At 46.4% G+C, this 26,720-nt stretch overlaps 1 protein-coding gene across 1 annotated transcript in view; it reads right to left on the bottom strand.

Annotated features, from left to right (window-relative positions):
* The window catches only part of LOC147708725 (uncharacterized), a 249,884-nt gene that overhangs the window by 34,242 nt on the left and 188,922 nt on the right, over positions 1-26,720 (bottom strand). Inside the window, exons 16-18 of the mRNA XM_086925771.1 lie at positions 6,388-6,459; positions 4,556-4,645; positions 3,814-3,888 (exon numbers count right to left, since the gene is read on the bottom strand). Coding sequence (XP_086781897.1) covers positions 3,814-3,888; positions 4,556-4,645; positions 6,388-6,459 — 237 coding nt within the window. The remainder of the gene's footprint in view (positions 1-3,813; positions 3,889-4,555; positions 4,646-6,387; positions 6,460-26,720) is intronic.

Here is a 26,720-nt window from a genome sequence, read left to right as displayed (position 1 = left end):
GGCACAGTGTTATCACTTTGCAGCCATTCCTGCAGTTCTGCAGCATTCAGAGGTTCCATCTCTCCCCTATACACTGGCATGTATCTGAACCCCCCATAAAATTACTGTTATCCTTAAGAATATTTAATGGAGCTTTCAGTATGTATTAGATTGAGAAGCCATTAAAGTCAGTTCAAATAGACCAATACGTCTATGGAGAAAGTGATCTGGTATTACTCCTGGTCAAATCTTTCTTTTGACCCATGAGATCAACCAATCCACTGAGGTAGATTCAAGTATTTTGGTACATGCCTCGTATCATTCAGAGAGATGCAAGGAATGCTGGAGGGAAGGGTTTTGCGTATTTCTTTATAGTTTATTGGACCAATTTTTGTCAGCCTTTTACAAGACCCTACTCTGCAGAGTAGATTTCAGCAATTCAAATGCGGTGCTGAACAGTTTAAGAAACTTCAAAAGACAAATGCACTTTCTATGTCAGTAGGGCGATGCTATGTTGTTGGAGAAAGACGGCCACAACTGGAGAATTAGTAGGAATTTTAGTTAAAAAACAGGAGTTATATGTTTTCTACTTGTTTTCCTTCTGGATTTCATTGCACTTTAATGTGTGCTTGTGTGTGAGTGTGCATGCTTCTGTATTAATGTGAGTTTTTATTTTTTGCAAATTAATCCAGCCTATTTACATTTGCATTTTTTAACACTGGTAGATGAAAGAAACATGCTGCCTGAACAGCAAATGGTTAAAAAAGTGTTTCTAGAGCTGGCATTTATAGCATGGGGGGGGGGGAATCAATCTGTCGAAGGCACAGACAGAGTTGGTCTTAACAGGAGGGTCCTCAAATCCTTGGAGCTCCAGCTTTTGGCCCCAAGCTCTTGGCCCTCCACCTTGCCCAGTCAAGTCCGTGAAGAGCCTTGGTGTCATCATTTCCAGTGACCTTTCGATGAGACCTCAAATCAACACCGTTACCTCGGCCTGCTTTTACCACCTACGCAGAATTTGCAAAATCCGAAGGTTCTTATCCACAGAGGCTCTCATACTTGTCATTATGGCCCTTGTCACCTCTCGCATTGACTATGCCAACTGCTTGTATGTGGGGATTCCTGCTTACCATCTCCATCAGCTCCAGCTGGTACAAAACCAGGCGGCCAGATTGGTTTTCCAACAGCCAAAGCACCAACATGTCATGCCCCTGTTGAAGAGATTGCATTGGCTTCCGGTAGCTGTATTTTCAAAATGGGCTGTACTGCTTTTAAGTCTCTTTTTGCTCTCGCCCCTGCCTTCACCTCCCTTAGTCTCAAACGCCACATCCTCTCGAGGCATCTTAGGTCTTCTGCGCACAACCTCTTAATCACCCCCAGGTTCAAACGCAAAAAACATGGTGGTTCTTGTTTTTCTTTCCTTGCTCCTTTTACCTGGATTTCCCTCCCTCTCTCAATCCTGCTCCCTCCTGACTATATCACCTTCCGTAAATCTCTTAAAACCTATCTTTTTCAGTTAGCTTATGATTAATCCCTCTGTCCACACCCGACTGCTCTGTACCTCCACTTTGTCATGAGCGCCATGAAACCAATTGGTGTCCGTGCGCGGTAACACATTTTTTTAACATAACATAACATAACACTTGTGTTGATGATTCTTGGCAAACCTGTTACGTCCATTAGAGAATTCACATTGCCACCCTTGGTAAAATACTGCCCTCCAATATTGGTAATATTTCTCGCCAACTTGTGGTCTACCCCCTAGTAACATAACAGCCCTGTGACAATAAATCCTGGCATGTTTTGGGCATCTGTGATGGTGTAAATCTCTGGCATAACGAGAGTCCTTAGAGATTGCTGGGAATTATTGACAAATTGAGAAGTGCCATGGTCTGATTGGTCTGCCATAGAAAATGAAACCAGTATGTGGCTGAGAGGGATTGGCTAAACGTGTTCTTTAGTATGTTCTTAAGTATTTCTACCTTATGTTTGTTAAGATGTCTATTCTGTAGATGTTAAAGGTAGGACTATGAGTTTCCAGGATTTGCCATGTGGTCAGAGTATCCCAGAGGGTATGGATATTACCGGGACAAACAAGGCATTCCATGTGTCCCCTTATGTGTGGTGTCACTAGGGACAGGAACATTTAAAACGGCCAACATAAAGTTCAAAGTAAAACAGAAATCTTAGAAGCTTCTTGTATCCAACACAAATGTCTATAGTTTGGGGCACTGCTGCAGATGATATGAAAATGACTATGTTGTTGAACAATCAAGCCAAATATTATGTTTCAGGTAGAAAGTACTGCAAGGTTACTGGAACAAAAGTTGTTTGAAAAATGTGTCCCAAGATAAGTGAGCATGAATAGCACACAATGCAATCACCATTATGTAGTTATGGTTTAGTCAAATGCTCCATTGAAAAGGCTTTCTCAGATTTCTCCAAGACCTTGGACCCTGCAACAAATTGGACAAGATACCTTCCACCATGCCAAAATGTGTACAGTTCTGTAAAGGGGAAAAAAGTTAAGAGGCGAGTTGAAAAACTTAAATATTCTAAATCCAATAAATGTCATTGGTAGCTGACCATTTGAGAGAACAGCTTGGACAATCCCTTACTCGTACAAGAAGAATGTGTTTATTAACAGACTCTGGGGCATATTATCAAGGAGGACATTAAAAATAATCGCCGGTTTAGCGGCAGAAAACTGCTGCTAAAGCGACGATAATGGGCTTGATAATATGCCCTTGAGAATTCCAATAGAAGTCCATGTTATGGTGTGAACCTGGACTTCTATTGGAATTCTCCAGGGCACAATATCAAGCCCTTTATTGCCGTTTTAGTGCCAGTTTTCTGCCGCTAAACCGGCGATAATTTTAACGCCGTCCTTGATAATATGGCCAAGTGTTTTTTTCTAAAATTCCATATTCAACATAATCAAGCACAACTTTTTCTTTCACTGGAGGCAACTAAATAGGATAATCCAATATTTTACTTACTATTGTCAATAAACATTTGTCTGTTTGAAATCAATATTTTCAAGTTTATTACCCCAAAGTAAATATGTAAAATAAAAAATACATCAAAGGTAACATTGAATATGGCCCACTAGGTTATAGAGGGGTTCCTTTGACGTCAAAAAGGGTGGGGTGGGGGCAAGTGCTCTGCAAACATCAAAAAATGTTTGTGCCTGAAATTGGATTGCCACTCGCAATTGGACTGGAAAACATGGTGTCTCTGTTATGTCAAAAGTGCTGTCACAGAAAAAGAGGGTACTGGATTGTGAACAGTACAACAGTCAGATGTCTTAGGCACTTGTAAATGGTGGTGTGGATATACACGTTGTGCAGATCAAGCAAGTAAAAATAAATATAATCTCTGTATCAATGGCAGAATAGTTGCAAGCTTACCTTGAAAAGTCTTGGTGATTACATAAATATGTTTACTCAGTGAAGGTGCAGAAAAGGGATGTGAAGGGAGTGTGAGATAATTTGGAAGAGTGAAAGAAAGGATGAGAGCCAGACTGCCTTGCAAATTGTGCATCGTAAATATTCATTCAAGTAAATAATTGATTGGTGACCTTTATTAGTCTTTGCAAAAACAGCATTTATTTGCCATTTATAAACCTTCAGAAACAGTCATTTCAAAACCCTGAGGACAATAAGATTAGGATGCTGTAAAGAAGAGGTTGTACAGTTTTACTTTAGATGGGGGCCAAGGGCAAGGGATGAGATTGGCTTTTTAGACCATCCACCATTGCTAGAAGCCAACTGGATAAAATGTACTAGGAAAAAGAAAATACACAAAAACATGGTGGCCTTTGAAATACTGTCTCACTTCCCCTTCGCCAGAGTAAAGTACCAAGCTGTTATTCTGCCTCATCATTGCCTCTGTGGTGGGCCAGCGTGGCTGCTGAAGTGGTAAAAAAACGAATGAGGCAAAACGATCTCCAAGGCCCACTTCCATTATCTACACAACACCATGCCCATAAAGAAAAACCCTCATCAAAGTGTTTAGCAGCGCCCACGTTTAAGAAGTTGATTTTATCTACTGGATGCAATCTCATAAATTGTATGACAAGCAAGTGCATGTAAATGTAGAAATATGGTTGTGGTTAAAACTGGCGAGCCAACAAATATCCAATGTGTATGAAGATCTATGCCTATTGAACTTATCTACACTTTATTTGTAGGTTTGGTAGGTGAGGGAGGAAGTGCCAGAGAATCGAATGGGGAAGCTAAAAGAAGAGTGACGTCTAATCCAGCCATAAGGGGAAAGAAGAGGAAAGGGGAAAGAATTTGCCAGAAAAGAAGCATAGTGGAATAGTGAAGTGAGCTTAATGACAGCGCAAAAAGTGGAGATACTAAGACGATGGTCCAAATTTTAGAGGTATTATTGGTTGGTGAGAAATGCTAGGAACAGCTTTGCTTAGAGGCTGGTCAGGTTAGTTATAGATTGAGAACAGGATGTGGAAAATAACATTTATAGTAGATCCAATGTTAGAGAACATGCATGGAGGGCAACTGAAATACCTAAATACCTGGCTCCTATTCCTCCATTAAAATACTTTTTCACTTACGCATACTCTTCCAGCAATATGATGTGGGATGCTCAGAATCAATGGAAAACTCCTCTGTCCCATGCAGTGTCTAGAAAGGCGTACAGGAAGCTGTAAAGAATCCAAAAATGATTTCAGCAAAGATTAAGGCCAACTCTAACCTCCACTAATGAGGCTCACGTTCCTGCTCTGCCCACAACTTTGTATTTGAGGAGGTAAAATTATTAATATTGTCCTACCATTTTATAACAAAAACATGCTTGAATATATATGTATCATGTGTATATCATCAAGTTATACACACACACATACACATACATATATGTATATATAATATATACATTTATATATAGATATATTTTGAAATATATTTATACATGCCTGCGTACATGTGGGTACAGAAGCTAGCCAACTATTCACTCAGTATGGCCCTTTCGTTTGGGTTATGTATCCCTCTGTTCAAAATTCATCTTTGGGAAACTCCCCTGGGCAATAATGAAGTCCACATAAACCTTTTTAGTTTTGCAGGTTTTGATGAGTCGAAGCTCAGTGAATATCATGTCAGGTGTTTTCTTGCACCTGAATGTGTATTCAGAATGTGTGAAGCTGCAACAGTCACTATAGTCTTCTGAATATGATAATCTAAGTGTTTCAAAAGACTACAGACTAGATACACATTGCATGGTGTGCGCATGTGTTTTTTTCCCTAAGATGTCTCTAGCATTCCTCTAAGACCTTGGTAGGCCAGCGACAGCTTATGAAGCTTGCAGGATTCCACAAGCTCCTTGAGTGACTGGGCCTAAGTCAGCAGAGCTGGAGGAGGCTTCTTATGTACCAAAGAATATTTATCATGCATTAAAAGTTACTCTGGCAGAGTGGTTCCATTTATTATGGCAGCTTTGGGTGCTCAGCTTCAACAATGCAATCTTGATTCTCGACCTTCCTACCAATCTAGTCTGCGACACATTTCTGGTCTGTCAATACCATGTCCTGGTCTTATCATTAAGGAGTACAAAGATTAAAATGAAGTCAGTAGATCATGGTAAGAGTGAGGAAAGAGTTTGGTGGCTCTGGCAGAGGGCATCGAATTAACTGCAGATATTTCTGAAAAAGTTGTATTCCAAATCTTGTATCATAAAAGGCATCATAATTCTCATAGATTTGTTTGTAAAATATTTGTAAAGGACACCATATTTCTACTTGCGAATGACATTAAGATGTGTGCTGCCATTAAATATGCATTTACAAAGCCAGGGAAAGTCCTATTTACTTTTGCACAGTTGAAGTTTGTACAAGCCATCAGTCTGGGTCTAGGTCTACTTCATTAAGAGAAAGCTTGCTTTCTGGTGGTGATGAGATAAACAGTTTCAAAGGTTTGCTTGGAATTTATAATTTATCTAGAAGATTGCGGTGTCTTTTATATTGAGAGTGTGAATGGCGAGTTCAGCTGGTAATGTTGGAATCAAATACGAAAGAAACAGCAGTGATTCACATACAATCTTCCTTATACATTTGGCTATGAGTATATGGTAGTACTGCATAAACTACGCTGTCTTGAGAAATGTACTTTGTAAATAGTCATCTATTTAAAGAATCCATTAGAATCCTTTATTAACCTTGATGAAACAGCATTCATTTGAAGTTAACAAACTTCAGTAGGCAGTAAGATAAGACAATGTATGATAGAGCAGATTGTGTAGTTAGTTATACAGAGAGACAGGTGGCAAGAAATGACTGGTTTTGTCGACTACACATTCATAGAAACCAAAAGATGTTCTGAGGCACAGGAAATGCTCAAACACATGGTGAAGGAAATGCTCAAACACATGGTGGCCTTTGCTGCCCCGTCTTACCCTTTCTCCAGAATAAGGTAGGAGGCTTCGGCTCTCGCTCATTATTGTGTCGGTGGGGAACCACTGTGGCTGCTGTAAAGATAAAAATTGCATTAGGCAAAACATACTTTAAGGTCCATTTTCACTTTCCACATCAAACTCCCCTTCTATGACCACAATGAAAGACTCTCATCAAACACACAGAGTTTGTTGTAAGCAACCTAGTTTCTAGTAAATCATGTGAAGTAGGAGATGACAGGGGGCGTGGTTGGGCGCAGACTGGGATGGCGGCGTGAGCCTACAGCTCCGAGCCTGATCCCATATTAATCCTGTGATCCCTCGCCTCTACGCCGGTGAACCCCCCGAACTTCTGCGTGCCATGCCGGACTGACCAAAGCACGCTCTGTTGAACGAGCGGCTGGCCCACGGGGGTGCAGGGGGCCGTCGCCGCGACTCTCAGAGTTCCAGGGACAAGGACCTAAGATGGCGGCTCCCCGGACGAGTGAAGATGGATCGGAGGGCAGCGGCGCTCTGTGTCTGCGGTAAGGGGGGAGCTGCTGCCTACCGGGACCCGCGGAGAGGGAGCCCGCCCTTAGGAAGCAGCCAGCGGCCGACAGCGGAGGAAGGCGCGAGGGTTCTCTGTGGCGGAACGGCCCTGCAATCGGGGAGCCCATCCCCCCATCGCGGACATTGAAGGCTCTGAGGCGGTGGGGCAGCTCTGCGGCTCGGCGCAGCGGGAGACCGAGGCGGCGCCCAGACGCTGGGAGCTAAGGAGAGCGCTGAAACGCCTGAAGGTGAGGCACGACAGGCGAGAGTGGACAGGCGCGGAACCCCGGGGTGCAGCCAACTCCTGGAAGGGCTAGAGAGCTGCGGCGCGGAGGGCACCTAGCTCCTGCACCGGACTGGGGTAATCGGCAGCCGTCAAAGTGAGGCTACGGTTCAAAAGCACAAAACACAGGACAAGCCTGGGTGTCACCGGCGGCCGCGGCGCTGGGAAGCTGGGAGCCCCTGCACTGCCTGAAGGGCTGGTTGGAGCGGACGCATTTCTGATCAACTGGAGTCATTGCATTTCTTTACCCCGCCTGGCACCCTACCGCCGAGCTAATAATTGGGGAGCGAAAACCTCACACCTACCGAGGATTGGCGAGAGGGTTAGCCCCGCGACGGACCGGTGTTGAGCCGCGGGGGGCCCTCGTGAACAAGCAGAGCTGGGTGACCCGCTCCCAGAGGGAACAGACGGAAGTCGGCCATACTGGACAAAAACACGGAACCCCTCAGGCACGGGCAGACTACAATCCAAAATGGGTGGCCACTGCCTGACAATCGGAAAGTGAGCGTTCGTGGAGCGCGAGTGGCGCCGCTGCCCGACGACTGAGCGATACACCCACGTAAACCATCGAGAGGCACTACTGGGACATTGCACGGGGAGCTCGGGATGGCAGCCACCGGGGGCGCAGCCGCAGCAGAGCGGAAGGAGGACCAGGCAACAATGCCGGATATGGATAGCACTCTCCAAGAGAGCCCGGGCACGTCGGCTCAAGAACGCAGGTTGAATGCACGTCTGGATAACATCTTGGAAGCGATCACAGCGACCAAAGAGTCCCTGCATCAGGACATTGCGCAGGTAGCCACGGGACTGGGCTTGCTGAAAGCGGACCATGCTAAACTTTCTGATAGGGTGAAGGGGAATGAGCAGCTGCTCCAGGAGCTGAAACCAGCGGTGGTCACTGCAGAGCGTAAACTGTCCGACATACTAACTCGACTGGCGACGCTGGAGAAAAGGGCGGAGGATTCCGAAAGCCGCAACCACCGGAACAACGTAAGGGTAGTGGGCCTTCCGGAAAAAGTCGAGGGGGAAGATGCAGTGGCATATATGGAACACTGGTTCAAGTCAGTGGTTGCCCCGGATGGCCTGTCTCCATTCTTTTCGATTGAGAGAGCGCACAGGGTCCCTGCCCGCCCACCCATGCAGGGTCGGCCCCCTAGACCGATGGTGATCAGGCTCCTGCACTCCAAAGATCGCGACCTACTGATACAAAGGGCGCAGGCTACAGGACCCTTCCAGGTGGACAATAGCTCGGTAACGGTCTTCCCGGACTACACCCAGGAAGTCCAGAGGAGCAGGGCGTCTTTCCTGGCAGTGAAGAAGGAGCTAAGAGAAGAAGGGATACAGTACTCACTGCTCTTTCCGGCTCGACTGAGAGTGATCCTTGATGGCTCGACCCAATTTTTCCAGACTCCTGATGAAGCGTGGTCCTGGCTGGAGCTATACCGAGCTGAGCTGGACCGCCAGAACAGAGGACGTGGGGAGAAACAGAGGCCGACCCAGGTTCGCAAGTCTCAGCACATCCGCACACGCAATAAACTTAAGAAAGCGATGAGAGAAGATTTGCTGGCAGCGGATCGTAAGGGGGCGTTAGCGGCCACGGCGATCATCACGGGGTCACAGCAGGAGAAGTTGTCGGTGGACTCGGAATCGGATGACGGAGAGAGAAAATCTGGAGGAGAACTTTCGGAGGTGGACAGCATAGTAGGGCCGAAGGTCACACCACAAACCGCAGATGGTCTGTTTAATGAATAGTGTTGGGGCGCGACATCGGCTCTGTATTGATACGGACCATTCTTGATGCTTGGCGAATGGCAGGTACTCTGTTGTGACTATTATATGGGATCGGGGGCTGGGGGCGCGGGCTGGGCGTGCCCCGGGTCGGCGCTGAGATACACCCCCGTTGCCCTTAAGGCTTTCTGTGGTGACTACCACAGGATAGTGAACAGTGCGTGTTGTTGCAGGTTTGGATGGGGGCTACAGTTGTGTTGTTAGGTCCTGTCCTGGGGAGTGGGGTTGGGGATGTTTGCTGGGATGTTCTGGGGGTGGGGTACTGCTGCATTGGTGCGGGGAGAATTGTCCTCCTATTGAAATGGGGTGGGATGGATGCGATGGGGTCGTTACCTGATTTAAAGTGCCTCACATGGAATGTTCGTGGGCTCAGGACCATTTCTAAGAGATACAAGGTGCACGCTTATCTGGTGAGGAGAGGCATCCAAATAGCAATGTTGCAGGAAACTCACTTAACCAAACCTGAATGTGGGGCTTTGCAGAAGAGATGGTGTGGACAGGTGTTTGGCACTTCATACTCGGCGTTCGCGAGAGGGGTGTTGATATGGGTCAGAGCAGGGGTCCCGTTCCAAGTCACGAGTCAATTTGTGGATCCAGAGGGTAGGTTTGTGGTGGTGGAAGGGAGGCTATGTGGCAGGGAGGTGGTCCTATGTAGTGCTTACGCCCCCAATGTTGATCAGGCCAGATATTTTGATACTCTCACGGGCTCGCTGGCCCACTTCCTGACAGGCCCCATCATAATAGGGGGGGATTTTAATTCCATTACGGATGTTACATGGGATAGATCGCACCCGCCGCTGGCCGATTCCCCTGTACGTAGGCTGGCAGCACACAGGAAGGATTGGCAGGAGAGGTGGGGCCTGTTAGACGTGTGGAGGGTACAGCATCCCAATGTTAGAGATTACTCCTTTTTCTCGGCACTGCACGCACTACACGTTAGAATTGACTCCATCCTATGTAGTGGCCACCTGGCTGCCATGGTATCGCACACTGACTATCTGGCTAGGACCATCTCAGACCACAATCCCTTATTGATAGCGATTCGATGGCAGATGGCGAGGTCAGCGGTCCCGACGTGGAGGCTGAGGCCGACTACCCTTGAGGACTCAGTGTTTAGCGACAGGATCCAACAGGGCGTGGCGCTTTATTTCGAAAAGAACGAAGGGTCAGCCACCACGAGGTCGGTGGAGTGGGATGCAATGAAAGTGGTGGTGAGAGGGGCCTGTATGGGCAACTTTTCGAATGTGAGGACGACTGTCTTGGCGGACCTGGAGAAGGCGGAATGTGTGCTGCGAGAGCTTGAACGGCGCAGGCCTGAGAGACCGGACCTGCAGGATCGCTTGTTTGAAGCGAAAGAACTGGTGGCAAAAGAGACAGAGCGACTGAGATGTTATGATTATAAACTGTATCTTACTAAGGTGCACGCGGAGAGGGATAAAGTGGGCACACTGCTTGCGAAGCTTGCTAACCCGGAACCTAGAGGCAGCCCGATCATGGGCATTAGAACTGAGTCGGGGGAGGTGGTCCACTCACAGACGGCAATACTGACGCGATTTCAGGTGTACTATACTAGCCTCTATGATACGGAGATGGAGGCAGTGCCGGCCGCAATGGGAGACTTCTTAGACTCGGTGCAGCTTCCGGTGTTAGAAGCAGAAACAGCAAAGACATTAGGCGGACCAATCACTCTAGAGGAGATACGGGGGGCGATCAAACAGATGGCCAGGAACAAGACACCGGGGGTGGATGGCCTCCCGATTGAATTCTACATGAGATTTGCTGATGAGTTGGCGCCCAGGCTGATGACAGTGTACTCGGAAGCTGTGACCCTGGGTCGCCTCCCGAGCTCCATGAGGGAGGCACTAGTGGTGCCACTGCTGAAGCCCGGTAGAGATGAACTAGATGTGACATCGTATAGACCCCTCTCCATGTTGACGGTAGACTACAAAATCTTGAGTCGTATCCTGGCCACCAGGTTGTTACCTCACATGACCTCGTTGGTGCACGACGATCAGGCGGGGTTTATCCCTACCAGGAACACAGCTAATAATACCCGCCGGCTGCTCCGCATTTTGCACGACGCCTTAGGCTCAGATCAGGCCTCGGCTGTACTGTCGGTAGACATTGAGAAGGCCTTCGACAGCCTTGAGTGGTGCTACCTGGACGAGGTGCTAGTGAAATTCGGACTAGGAGGAGGCTTCGGGCGGTGGACCAGGGTTCTATATTCTGCTGCCACTGCTAGAGTGAGATTGGGGTCGCTAGTGTCACCCGCGTATCCGGTACGCAGAGGGACAAGGCAGGGATGTTCGTTATCGCCCCTTCTGCTCACTCTTGCAATGGAACCACTGGCGGCGCAGGCTAGAACGGGGGCTTCCTTTAACAGTGTTAGATATAACGAAGATACCCATCATATCTTGTTATATGCGGATGATTTGTTGCTGTATTTGGAGGACACAGGTGAGGCTCTTGAGGGAGCCATGGAAATGCTTTTATCCTTTGGCAGACTGCCTGGACTTAGGGTGAACAGGGCTAAAACGTGTGTTTTCCCGTTACGAACGGATGTGCAATATCCCCCTCTGGCAGTGGACGTGGTCTGGGAAGACACGTGCTTCACGTACCTGGGAGTCAGGATCTACCATGATGCCGGGAGTCTCCTAGAGGGTAACATAGGCCGATGCATAAGGGGACTGCGGGGATGTATGTCCTTCTGGGCCTCTCTCCCTTTATCGGTGCAGGGCCGAGTGGCATTATTAAAAATGGTGGCCCTGCCGAGACTGCTATACTATTTTAGAACCTTACCCATCTGGATCCCTCAGTGGATCTTTAAAGATCTGAGATCAATGATCATTGACTTCCTTTGGGGACATGGCAGAAGCAGGGTGGCGTTGCACAATTTGACCAGACCCAAAATCGCGGGAGGGATGGCGGTGCCCGACTTCGAATTATATTACCTGGCGGCCCAGCTCCAGGTTCTGACACAGAACGTTGCACTGGAATTCAGAGGCCCGGACCAGGCTTGGGGAAGGGGCATCCAGAGGCACATCCTGTCCTATATAATCATGCAACAGAAATTGGACATAAGAGAGCTCACCATGGAGGAGAAAACCCTCCGGCTATGTTGGCATAGGAGCTTGAAGAGGGCTCAGATCACAAGACCTTATGCTCCGGAGATCCCCCTAGGGATGTTGGCGGCGTTGCCACACGGGGGGAACTGGTCTCCGCTATTGGAATGGGAAGAGCTGGGCCTCCAAGTGATTGGAGATCTGTTTGTGGAAGGGCACCTGGCCCCGTTCGTGGTGCTGCAGGAACAATTCGGGCTCCCGGATGGGGGTTATCTCTTACACGCGGCTATCTCTGCGGCGATGCAAAAACCCTGGAAGGTAGGTTTGATGGAGCCGGAAACGACCATGGCATGCCAATATGTGGTGATGGCGGCGGGCACGATCAAGGCGGTTACTTGCCTCCACTTGCGGATGCTGAATGAGGGGCTAGCACCACTTACGACGCTAAAGGCCAAGTGGGAGGACAGCATAGGCAAGCCTATTCCGGACACGGTCTGGGGCCACATACTGGAGCGCACATGGAAGGGTAGTAGGAACGCCAGGTTTCAGCAGGTGCATTTTTTCATACTGCACAGAGCCTACTTGACCCCAGGGAAACTTAGGCGGCATTTTAGGGTGCAGGAGGCGGCATGCCCGAGGTGCAATGCACCCGGGGTTGAGCTAGATCATATGCTGTGGAGCTGCCCGAGGTTGGGTACATACTGGCTGGAGGTGGGTGAGCTTCTGAACGCGATCACGGATAGGGAGGTGGAGTTTGACATGGCGGCTTGCCTGCTACTTTGGTTTCCCCACACGGCAAAGACGAAAATTACAAGCAAGTTTCTCGATCTAGGGCTTATGCTGGCCCAGAGAGAGATAACATGGCGCTGGTCCAAGGAGGGCCCTTCTATTAGGAGGTGGACGAACGAGCTGTTGAAATGGTCTAGGTGTGAAAGTGGGCTGAGAATGTGACAAGCCACCAGTACGGGTAATGAGAAGAGCCTGGAGATGGCCAGAGCTTGGGAGATGATTGTGCAGGCGTTGTACGACTACTTGACGGAGGATGAGGATGAGAGGCTTCTTGCGCATGGACTTCCATGAAACCAGGGGTGTGTAGATGTATTCCCTATCAATAGCGGACCATTCTGTCCGCAACCCACAGTTATAACCCGCATCAGTTGCAGCAGGGGGGAGGGAGGGGTATAGGGGAGTTGTTATAATCACCCAGATAGGAATGGCCCAAACACCGACAACAAGTAAAGCAGTTAGTACCCGAGGGAGGAGGTTGCGGGCACGCTGCAGGGACCCTCAGGAGTCGCTGGTTAGTAGGGCCACCAGGTGGCCACTTGGGGAGTTATTAGCGGAGACCGACTACATAGACCCAGTGGGCCTGAGCGGTGCCGGCAAGGGAAGTACGTTCCTGTCTAGGAGTGACAGGGGAAGGAAGGGGGAGTTGTTGAGGGGCAAAAAGCAGATACTACAATGGGCTGATGACCAACATCTATTATGTAACACTCAAGACGATCTGGTATAGGTACTTGTTGCTGTACCGCCCGGCCTCCGGGATGTGGGCTGATGGGCCGTGTACAACCTGGAGAATGCATAACGCTTTATACTGGGGTGGTGAGGATGGTCGTATTGTATCGATAATTGTGTTGATAATTCTGTAATAAAAACAAATTTAAAAAAAAAAAAAGTAGGAGATGACAATATTATTAAGCTGTAAAAGTATCTTTAGCCACGGCACCCTTAAGGGTTTAAAGGTTTTAAAGATCTCCAGTGTCAGAGCAGTGTATTTGGCTCATTTGCCTAATGACATTTCATGAGTATAAATAGACTGCATGAAGTATTTTTCTGGCAGACAAATAATACACGCAAATATGTTTAAAGAGAAATAACGGCAATGATGCATGTTCACCTTGTTAGGATGTAAGGGAGTGGACAAGTTCATAGCCAATGGAAAGAGATGGATCCTAGTAAAATATACTAATTCAAAACAACAAACGTAAACTGATAAGATTAATGAAAGTTACATAATTTTGCAGAGAAAGGTGAGGATTATCTTTACATATGCAAGTGATGTTTTCCTAAACATCAGCCTGCCTATGCAGTCTGTGCTATTTATCTGTACTACACTCATGCATCCTTATTCTTTTTTGTAATTGCACTCTGATCTCACTGCCCATAGGCATGTGTTCACTAATGATGAAGAGTGTCCTGAGAGTTCTCATCTAGAGCTGATTGTAAGGTATTATCCACAACTGCCCACTGTAAAGTGTGTTAACATTAGGTAATACCATGTTCTGAGAGCATAACCCATTAATTCACTACCATGTATGTGAGGGGATATGACAAGAAGAACAGGCAATTAAGAGCTTTTACTACTGAGCATGTGGAGAATACATCAATTCGCACCCCTATAGGAAGGCCAAAAAGCTGATTGCAACTGCTGGCTTCTAGTACTTCACTGAACCTGGAACACAGGCAAATAAGAATACTTAGTGTGATCATTCTACTGCCTTGGACTTGCTGAGCCAGTTTCAGTATTCCAGAGAGCATTCTAATAATTATATTAATCAAAAAATGTCCTTCCACTGGAACAATAGCTGAAGATAAAAATCTTGAGAATTTAATAACAACGCACAGAAAATTTATTTTTGGTATTATTTCTAAGAATGCTCTTTCACTGACTATAATAACAAATAAAAACAACAAACATTCATACATGGTCACAAAAATCTTTATTTCGATGTTCCTCAAATTAGCTAGACATAGATTCCCTTCAAATGTGTTGCCATGAACAACAGGCATTCAATCCATACGGCCTCTCAGCATCAATCAATCAGTAGGTTTGTTTAGCACTTCATGTCACACGTGAGGGTATACAGGCGATGGCAGGGTCCAGTTGATTAGCCAAATAGTCAGGTTTTCAGGTTTTCAGGGACTTTCAGAACTCTGGAAGAGATAGGGAGGTCGGGAGATAAAGGGGTAGCTCATTCCATGTCTTTGTTGCTAGGTAGGAGAAGGCGCGACCTCTGCATCTGCTAAGTCAGATGCAGGGGTGAAAGTTAGAGACGGAAGTGGTGCGGAGATGTATGGTGGGCGATGTAAGTACAGTCGATGGATCAAGTAGGTGGGTCTGCAGTTGTGTAGGGCCTTGTATGCGTCGGCCAGGAGCTTGATACCTAGCATCTTTTCTGTACAGGGAGCCAGTTAATTTCCCTGAGGTAGGGGGAGATGTGGGTTTGTCTAGGGAGTTCCAGGGCGAGTCTGGCTGCTGTGTTCTGTATGGTCTGTAGTTGGTTCGTAGCGTGGTCCGTGGGGGTCTGAGTGAAGAGGGCCACCATGGTGCACCAAGGGGGAGCTTTTGTTTCTGAAGATCAGTACTTCTGTCTTGTCTGTGTTGAGCTTCAGGCAGTTGTCCTCCATCAAGTTGGCAACGTCTGTACTGCAGTTGTGGAAGTTGTTCTTGGGTTGGTGGTGTCTTCATAGAGAGAGAGGATGAGTTGTGTGACATCGGCGTAGGATATGATGCCAGTCCATGGCTTTTGATGATGCTGGACAGAGGTATCATATAAGTGTTAAAGAGGGTGGGGATAAGCGAGGAGCCTAAGGGCACTCCACAGATGATTTCTTTTGGTTCAAAGATGAAGTGTAGAATGACATTTTGCATTCTTCTGGTGAGGAGAGGCCATCGATCCGAGAGCAGCTCTTTGGATGCCCCTGTTGTACAGCCATGTGATGAGTGTGTGGTGGGAGCCATATCGTAGTCTTATAAGAGGTCTATGAGGATCAGAGTCACAGTCTCTCCTCAGTCGAGTAGGGATTAGATGTCGTAGGTAGCCGCCATGAGGGCTGTCTTGGTGTTGTGGTTGCTGCAGAATCCAGACTGAGAGCAATCCAGTAGAGAGTTCAGTTCCAGATGTGAGGAAAATTGTTGGTTGACAACTTTTTCTAATACTTTGGCCGGGAATGGGAGCAGGGAGATTGGTTGTCAGTTGTGGAATTCACTGGTCTCTGCTAATGGTTTCTTTAGTATGGGGTTGACTTTTCCGTGTTTCCAGTCTTTGGAGAAGGGGGCTGTGGCTATTGATGTGTTAAACAAGGCAATGAAAAGGTGGCTGATTTCATTACAAGACCGGAGGCTACCAATATGCAATAACCTTTTATTGCTGCCCCAACATTCAGCCCTTTAAAGAACAATAATACATTATACAGCAATAGAATGAACAAATAATATGTATGTCCATAGTCATCATCCTCTTTGCTTCATTACAGATAAGTACTTCTGGTATTTGTTTGTCTGTTGCTACTTATTGATTGCTGTTAAAGATCATATCTAGTCTTTAGTCATAGTTTAGGTCTGCCCTTCCAATTAATAGCTGGGCCTGATAAGTTTTTAGGGAATTGAGTTTAACCTTTGTTAATATTGTGTCAATGCTACTGCTTGACTTGTGTCAATACCTGCTTGAAAGACCGCTAGTCATTTGGCTGAGTATATTTGTGTAACACGAGGGTTCAGCCTGCAACATCCGGCCTCTTGGTCCCTTATTGGCTTCTTCGCATTGCCAATAGTCAAACTGCGTCTATTTCAGTGGCAGCTTTCAAGCAGTAACACCACTTGCTCCTCAGTGTGATCATTGGTCCACAGCAATCTCACACCTCCGCTTTCCTCTACTTAGGGAAGGGGGCGATTGCGGAAGCTTTGGGTTTGTAATCGGGCAAGTATTTGAATATCAAAGATGAAATCCTCAATTGGAGATTTCAGGCAGGTTGCCTGGCAGAGTTGGTGGAGGCCAAGTGCAACCCTTACAACTAAGATCCAAGCTATTCTGGACTGGGAGGGTCCAACAACGTAGAATCAAATCAAGGCATTCCTTGGTTTCACTGTGTATTATAGGAGGTTTGTGAAGGGGGTATGGATCCATTGTGACACCTTCACAGAACTCACATCCAAGAAAATGCCCAAGAAAGTAAATTCACCAGTTAGCTGTCAAAAGGCTTTTGACACCCTGAAAGAGGCAATGTGCTCAGCACCCATTCTCAAAACTCCAGACTACACCAAGCAGTTATTGTGCATACTGATGCCTCTGAGCTAGGGATAGGAGCGGTCCTATCTGAGAGCATTGACCAGCCTGTTGCTTTTATAAGTAGGAGGTTACTCATCTGTTACGGAAACCCATTTAGGAAGTTGTCAGGTTGTCCTGTTACAGCCCGAAGGTTTTGGACTCTATTTCCCATTGGGCAGTGTGATGCGCAGAGATACGTCCTGAGGTATATTCGACGTCAAGGCGGCATTAAAGGAAGTACGGGTGAACAAGCGATGCAGATTATTCTTCTTGGATCCAGTCGTGATGCTGGTTGCCGGTTCCCATTCTTGGACTCGTTATTGTGTGGTAAGGGTGCCTTAGCACCGACTTTCATTTACGAACTGTTCTTGGTGAGTTTCGCTATTTAAAACATTTCACGCGGCCGTGATGGAAACGGCTTGGGTGTAATTTTCCAGCATATTAAACAGTTGTTGTGTAACCAAAAGGGTTGTGGGTTCAAAAGGGCAGCGCTACTACATCCCACAATGGAACCAGTTTGGGTGTATTAATTTTGTGCCACTACCATAAACGTGCAACGTAGCGGCATTTCTGAGTTCTAGTGTGCTGTGTATTGTTTTTTGTTTAAACAGCCGTGACGGAAACGGCACAACTCTTGCATTGTAGTGTGTTCATTATCCACAGTGAAAACATCTGTAAAAGTGTACTTGGTATGCACTACTAGCAGAAGCCGTGTTTACAAATGGCAATTGTATAGTGCTACATTGGAATGGTATGACAAAGCTGCGTTGAGAAACAGTGGATAAAAACAGTGAATATTGTTTTGGTTCTTATTAACCAGCAAATTCCCATATACTGGGTTGTGTGTTATTTGGAATCCTTGTTTGCTTTTGATTCTTTGTCTTTACTATTATGTTTTGAGTAACAGGGGGCATTTGAAGTACGTAGTGAGAAGCTCCCCTGTGAAGTGGAATACCCTGATTGAAAGGGTGGGTACAAGGATAAGAGATCACTCCTCTTTATTACTGGACACACACTACATGCTGATGTACTGTTTACTCTTTTTTGTATATTCATTTTCCTCTATGTCTTAAAAGGCGAATGAATTGCAAAAACATAGACAACAAAGATAGAGCCATACGCATTTCATGATTATAATGAAGACAATTGTGCTGTTGTTTTCTTTTACAGGTAATAGAGAGTGTAACGCATTACCTATAACAGTTCGAAAGTGATAGAATTGTGTTTAGCTAATGGTATCTAATTGTTTGCTTTCTTTCATGGGTCTCCCTCCCTGCTGTCCCGATCCTTTCCTTCCCTCACTTGATCAGATCAACATTCTGTGCTGTAATAGCTTCCAGAATTTAGAAGTTCAAGAGGTTGAACGCCTTTTTTGCATTAAACTAACTCCGAGGTATCAAACGATTTCCGTGTGAAGCTATCAGAGTTGACATCATCAAGGAGCAGCTTTGGAGTGCCATTGAGAGGGAGGCATTTGTTTTTGTACCTGAAGAAGATGAGACAATACCTGTTTGATACTCACTTCACAGTTCAAACTGACCACAGACCTCTCAAATGGCTAATGCAAATAAAAGGTGAGAATGCCAAACTTTTGAGGTGATCCGTCTTCCTACAGGGAACAGACTTTACAGGGGGGGTGGCGCTTGCCTGGCCCAAAGATGGCTGCTTGCTACGTGAGCTCCGCTAACCGCTACATCGATCCGTCAGCTATTAGCTATAATTATCCTGGTTACTCGCTCGAGATCCTGAGCGTGCTGTGCCCTATCGAAAACGCTCTGGAGGCTGTAGGAACGGAGTACTTCGGCTCGGCCAGGCTGCAGTTCTCGGACCAGACGCTACTTCCCCTGAGCCGCGTAATGCGGCTGCTGAAGACGGCGTCGATTCCTGCTGAGGCAGGTGCGAGCGTTCACCCGGCCCTCGCGACCATCGAGGTGTAGTGACGGCTGGACCCCCTGGTTGGTGGCGATCCTTCTGCGGAGTGAGTGGTGACTCTGCCGGCGACCGGGCTGCTGAGCTCTATGGCGTGTTTGGTGATACGGAGGTCGAGGCGAAGCTGCGGAGATGATCTATGATGTACGGCCTGACTGGCACCGACCTGGCGGGCAGGCCTGCTGGCAGACTACCTCCGGAGTGGATTCTTTGGCATTAGGCGAGTGCAGGGGGCCTGGATTCGTTGCGAGCATTACACCATTTGCCTCATCACCTGGCGGGAGCGGCTCTATATCCCATAATAGGACTGCTACTGTATTGGGCCCTGGTAGCTGTGCATGGACAAGCAGTGCCACATTACATGGCAACAAAGCAGGGGCCACACTCCTAGAGGGGCATGGTGGAGCTGAGCCTGTCTTCATGGCGAACTATTAAGCTGCCTAGTGTGAAACCCTCATTGACTCTCCTTTGCGTGGCCTACATCCAGCGTATGTGGACGATCGCACTCACAGGTCCAGCAGCTGACGCAACAGATAACACCATCCCTGCACTCCTTGCATTGATCCTGATCGGCGCCAGCATGGGAAAACTAGACAAAACACAGCATAAGCTGGACTTCGAGCAGCGCAAATACAGGCATAGAGATGACGCCACGGAGTCTGCTACATCAGAACCACACATGTTGTCTGACGACCCAATTGGAGACAAAACAATCCTTGTGTCTATGCAGAAAGGCTTGTCGGCGATTGATGCAAAAATAGACACCTTGTCCTACAAGATGGACCATATGACCGAGAGAGTTGACAACCACAGGGAGTGTCCTGACATGGCCGAACGCAGAATTTCTAAATTTGATGCGGCGCAAACCAACTCTAATAGTGCGCAGAAAAAGATGGAACAAACTCTGTTTTTTTTTTGCAGGACAGGGCAGAGGATTTGGAGGCCAGATCGCGGCGCAGTAACCTGCGCATTATAAGCCTGCCCGAGTCCACCGCGGCAGGAAACATGGAGACCTTTATAGCAAAATTGCTTACTATGCTGCTTGGCGCTGCCACCTTTTCTCCTATGTTTGTTGTGGAGCGGGTGCACAAGTCGCTGGGACATAAGCCGCCCCGGGAGCCCCTCCTCGACCTGTAATAGCGAAGTTACTTAACTTCAGAGACCGGGATGCGGTGCTGAGGAGGGCAAGAGAACTGGGAGATTTGCAACATGAGTGCTCTTCCCTCTCTTTATTCCCGGACTTTACTATCAGAGTCCAGGAGGCCAGGAAGCCAGTAAGCAATTTGCACCTCTGAAACACAAGCTGCGAGAGCAAAAAGTAGAATAAGCGATGCTGTCTCTGGCGCGGATGCGAGTGATGTTCGATATTAAGGCAAGGATATTCTCTGACCCCCCAGTCCCTGCAAAAATCCCTCAAAGTTTGGGACTTGACCGGAAAGCGCAGGAAAGACAAGATGGCGGACGATCGGGCTGACGGAGCGGATGGAGGACTTGATGAAAATGACTGATGAGAAACACTGCACAACAGACTTATATGATGATTTTCCCCGTGAGTACAAAATCTGTGCAGGATTGGGGTGATTGGACCTTTAGCTTTCAGGGAGTGCCTCCTTACTGTGAAATATAACTTTATGCTGAAATGTATGATTCTGCTGACCCTTACTCGCATAGGCCAGGCTTATTGGTACGGGAAGTCAGCATCATATTGAGTGAGAGATGCTATCCATCAATAGTTGTTTACGAGGCTCTCTGAGAGACTTAGTACCTCCAGTGGAAGTCTCTTATTGTGTGGCATTGGGACCCAACAGAAGTGATGGCCGGTAACATCTGCCCCAATGCGTTTTACGCTCAACCGCCACAAGTTAAATAGTGCTTATTACTAAACAATTGTAGTTTTCTTGCTATATGTAATAGTAATTGCTAGTGAGGGGGAAGTGAGCTGCTTGTGCCTAGTTGGGGTTGGCATGGCGTGCGTAGGTGGGGGGTACTTTTGTTACAGTTCACATGGTCACACTGGGCGTGAGTGATTACGGCAAAGCATTTGTTATAGCAGCTAGGATTGTCAGAACATGTGAAAGGGAAGAATGACGCACAGTGGACATGAGCAGGGATATAGAAGAAGCCTGCGATTAATGACATGGAACATGAGGGGCTTAAATGACCATAGAAAATTGTGCAAAATTCTGGCGTACTTGAACAGAAAGGAGGTAGACATTGCGCTGATGCAAGAGACGCATCTTGCCCCTAATAGCGCTATGCTCACGAGGTGTAACCTAGCAAGGCCATTCCATGCAGGCGGCTTCATCTCACACTCCAGGAGTGTAATTACCTTGGTTAATCCCAAGTCAGGCATACAACTTTAAGAATGCAAGACTGATCCTGCTGGTAGATTTGTAATCTCAAGATGTCATCGTAGGGGGGCTGACTTTCAAATTCTAAACACATACAGGCCTGACTATGATGACCCTCAGTTCTACCATTCACTTTTAACATACATTAGGGGCTGCCACCCATTGCCACTAATTTGGAGTGGGGATCTTAACTGCGTGTTGGACTCGCGCTTGATCGATTGAAGAGACCCTCAGATTTTAGAACCATTGAAAATAATGTTGGAAGAGTACCACGGGGAAGCTGACAGCGAAATCAAGCAAATGGGGGCATACACATTGGCCTGATCCTATGGTGAGGGAGGCAGGCCGGGCTCAGTGCTGGCGGCGATTGCACGCTGACGGTAGGAATCTGGAGTCACCCAAGAATTATTGGATGAGAAGGGAACTGCCCTGAAAGAGCAGGCGGAAATAGTAAATAGATTTGGCCAATATTATCAGAACCTGCACAGTTCCAAAGTTACCCCAGACAAAGAAAACATAGTGAACTACCTGAAATACATACAAGTACCCTGGCTGATGGATAGCCACAGAGAGTATCTCATGAGACCTCTTGATGCTCTTGAGATCCGTATGGCACTCAACTCCATGCGGGAAGGAAGTGCACTTGGTCAAGATGGGCTCACTGTGGCCTTTTATAAGGCCCATACTTGATCACTCTTCCAGGAGATGGAAAACCTGGCATAATGCCCCCCTCCATGCGTGAGGCACTGATCGCAACCATATTGAAACCTGACAAGGCTCCCCAAAAGTGCTCATATTATATACCACTATCATTGATAAATGTCGACACTAACATTTTTGCTAAAATATTGGCCAACAAACTGACCCCACTTATGGCTATTTTGGTGGGTCCTGAGCAGGCCGGCTTTGTATCTGGCCGTAAAGTAGCCTACAATCTGATAACAGTTTTTACGGCTCTATAGCATGTTAAACCGGGTGTCAAGGCGGCAGCAGCTGAAAAAGCCTTTGATTTGGTTGAGTGGAAGTACATGCTGGTGGTGCTAAGGCATTTGGGAGTTGGATACATTTTTTGAAGATTAATTTCATTGCTTTATAACCCCCCACCCCCACAGCTCGTGTGCGTTTGGGAGATATTGTTTCCTCCCCATACTGATTTCTAGAGGCACAAGACAAGGGTGCCCCTTGTCACCATTGCTGTTCGCCGTGGCTGCGTAGCCCTTGATCTGCACTTTTCGTGAGTATCACGGCAATAGGGGCATTCGTTTCCCCAACTATAATCTTATTGTCTCTGCTTACATGGACGACATGCTACTGTACTTACGGCATCCGGACACTAATCTTTGTCCAGTTATCCGAGAGGTGTTGCGATTTGGCAGCATATCGGGTCTAAAAATGTATTGGGATAAATGTATTATCTTTTCTTTGAACTGGGCCACAGTGCAGATGGCCTTAGATTAGCCCCTTCAATGAAGTCGGACCCGGTCCGATACCTGGGTATACAGGCCCACTCCGATGCAGAACAAGTACTCCGGGCAAATTATGGCCGGGCAATCACTAAATTGGAGGAAGATATAGACAGATGGATCCTCCCTCCTCTCTCACTTGTGGGGTTTGTGTCGCTGATGAAAATGATAATACTACCCAGATTCCTTTTTCTTTTTGTTAATATTCTGGTGGTGGTACCCCAAACAATTTTTGAAACACTAAGGACCCTGTTGAGTAAATTATCTTTGGCTGGTAAAACTCCCCGTGTTAAACTGGATATACTTACTTTGCCTTATTCTGCGGGGGGCCTGGGGGCACCAGACCTGGAGCTATATTATCTCACACTTGAATCCATGGCCCACATAACTTGCCACATCTTCAAATAGAGAAGGTAGCTGCAAGCCCTGACCACCTCCCTCGTTGTCTTTTTCAGGCACCAATTAGGCCCTGCAGTGTGCTGGACTCAGTTAACTCTACTATTCACGTCTGGCACGTCTCTCTAAGAAAACAGGCAGGTGACTTATTATTTCCCAACTAATGCCGGTGGAATCGTGCCATTGGCTTAGCATTAGAGCTGAGAGAGGGGAGCGCCACTCGCTGGGAGCTTTACGGATACTCGTGATGGGCAATTTGTTTGTGGAAGGAAGAATGTGCACTTGGGAGGAGGCAGCAGAAGGCATACCTGACCTTACCCCTCTCACACAATTTCATGTTTTTAGAGTTCGTCATGCATTGAGAGCCTTACTTGGAGACAAACTGCAATAACCTCTGGAGTTAGCCTCTCGCTCGCTGGTGATACGCTCAGAATCCCCCCTCAAGCTAGTTTTGAACGTTTATGCCAAGTCACAAGCATTTAAGCATATGCAATAAGCCAAGGCTCGACTGGAGTGGCAACATGATATATGGGTTGACCTCACTGATGATATCTGGCGTTACTGCTGTGAAGCCTTCAAAGATTTCACCTAATGGACAGCACAGACTGGTCCATTTCAAGTATCTCAATAGGGTACACTATACGCTGCTGAGATTATTTCGATATGGGTTTAGGGATACAGACTGCTGCAAATGCTGTGGGGAGGCAAAGGCAGGCTTGTTGCATGTGGCATGGTTATGACAACCAGTGGCGGACTTTTGGAAACACATTTTTCATATATTACATGGGATTACAGTTCAATCCCTCTCACCTGATCCTTTACTAATGCTTTTGGGGTACACAAAGACTCTGAATAAGAAAGTCAGGAGACTGGTCTCCATGGGTCTACTCTTTTATAAGGTTTTGGGGTCTATATGCGCAATATTTGTTGTCGACACAAGCTGATATTGGGGATAATGACTGAATGTATGTTGTATGAGGTTGCCCCCCCAAAAAAAAGAATAATAATAAGCCATAGGAGTCTCGTATTAACAGATTATGACAGCTTAATATCCTACATGTAATCGCTTGCACTCAGAATAGTGAACTCTGCAGACTGTCATAGTATGGTTCTAGAGTATTTTATACCACTGTGCACACCCTGACTGTAAGATTATAATGCTATAATGCTATTGTGTTATGTGACAGCAATTGTTGCCAGCCACATGAAGGCACGTTTGTGATGTATATTCTGCTCTGTGTACCAATGTGAACTGGGTTATGAAAATGTATAAGAATACATTTAAAAAAAACAAAAAAAGGGGAACAGACTTTACAGTAGAAAACCGACCTGGGACTGCCCATGCCAATGCACATTGACTTTCCAAGTTCTTCCACTTATAAAAATGAAAATAAAATGTATAAAGCATGACAATCACCCAGGGGTATCTAGGCATTAGCAGACACGGACAAGCTAAAAATCTAGCAGATATCAAGATTATTTACTAAATAGCCACATTTTTAGATTCTTCCTGAATTCCCGTAGATCTGTCTAAAGTTTTAGTTCTGTCAGGAGTGAGTTCCACAGCCTTGCTGTGCTTGAGATGAATCCTCTACCACCCCAGTTGGCTTTCTTAAATCCGGGGATTACAAGGTTTCCACTGGTGGATGAGCGTAAGGAGCATGTTGGGATATTCAGGGCCAGCGCCTTTCTGTGACCTGAAGGCAATACAGAGTGTCTTAAACTGGATGTGTTTACTTATTAGGAGCCAGTGTAATTGGATCAATGCTTGAGATGTGGATTTATATTTTGGGATGCCTAGCAGTAACTGTACTGCTGCATTCTGCAGCGTTTGTAACTTATGTAAATATTGCTTTTGAATATTAATAAAAAGCTTGTTGCAGTAGTCAACTTTGGATGAAATAAGAGTCGTAAATACCATCTTTTGTAGGCTCAATGGAATGAAAGGCAACACTTTCCTTAGAGTTTTCAAAATGAAAAAACACGAGGAAGTGATGTGATTTATTTTTCCCTCTCAAGATAGCTTACTATCAATAATTACTCCAAAGTTTTTTACTTTACCACTGGGGATCGGTAAAATCCCCAGTTCCTGGGGCCACCAGTTGTTCGACCAAAAAGAGGGGTTATTACCAAACAACAGGATCTCAGTCTTGCATGTCATCCGCAAACGAAACCAGAGAAAAGCCGAATGATCTGAGTAGAGCTGCGAATGGGGTAACACAGAGATAAGAGCTCCGAGGGACCCCAGATGGCAAAGAGAAGGCTGGTGAGATAAAATCACAGAGAGAGACTGTCTGGATACGGGCAGCCAGAAAAGAGGTGATAAACTTGAGTGCCATGTCTTTCATCCCAATTGATTCAAGGTGACCATTTAAAAGAGCGTGAATAATCGTATCAAATGCGGCTCAAAGATCCAAGAGGATCAGAGCTGCATTCACTCCACTATCTATCATCTGCCTGATTTCTTCTGTGGCTGTAATCAACACCAGTTCAGTACTATGATGACTCCGAAATACGAACTGTGTAGAATCAAGACTCTTTGTTTTATCTAGAAAGGTAGTTAAGTCCTGGTTGATGATTTTGCCTTTTAATCTTAGGGATTGGGAGATATTAATAAACTCTTTTTTCTACCCAGTTCACCTAATTTTATTATAACCCCTCACTTTTCACCCTAATAACCATACACTGCTTTTTTCAGTAGCCACTTGAATTAATTTCTGTACAAAACATACTACCCACTTGTCACATTTATCGGTCACGGTAACAACAGACCGACCGTTTTGTCTCCTGGGTAAGGAGAACCCAAATGATGAGAAAGAGGGCGGTACAGTGTGGCTTCTGATGGGAACTATTTTCTCCATTTGCTCTTGAGCCTTGACTAGGCCTGCAGTTACTAGCATGCATGAAACTCTCACTGGTGTTTTTTGCGTAGTTCTGGTTTTGTGATCCAATCTGTCTGACTTACTATGATTTTGACCCCCAGGTATTACTTGTTGTTGTAGCATTGTGTTTGGGGCATATACCTGGTCGGTCGGTAAACCCGCCCTTAGACCCTCCCTCAAGTGTTTGTTGTTTGGATGATTTTTGTGACCAATTTGGCAGGAAAAGGCAATCGATTAATTGGTCAATAATTGTTGGGGTCCGCAGTATCTAAGTTTTGTTTTTAATAATGGAAGAATAGACCCTATCTTCTAGTCTATTGGAAAATATCCTGCTTCAAACAGGTTGTTGAACATGGCTGTGAGGTGTGTGGCTATCACCTCTGGGACCAAGTGCAGTATCTTGGCCAGACATGGGTCCTGTGGTGAGCCCCATTTAATCTGCATCAGTGTCTTTTGTGTCTGATCCACCATAAGAGGCGCAAAATAGGACAGGGGACTGACATTATGTGTGTCCTTCGCCAGTCTGTTGTTTAAATCAACAGTTTGACTAATATCTAGAAAAGACTCATAGACAGATTTAACTTTGTCTTGGGAGTGAAGGGCTAG

This window comes from Lissotriton vulgaris, chromosome 6, assembly GCF_964263255.1.
Source record: "Lissotriton vulgaris chromosome 6, aLisVul1.2, whole genome shotgun sequence".
Lineage (NCBI taxonomy): Eukaryota > Metazoa > Chordata > Amphibia > Caudata > Salamandridae > Lissotriton > Lissotriton vulgaris.
This window is presented reverse-complemented; position numbering and strand designations above follow the sequence as displayed.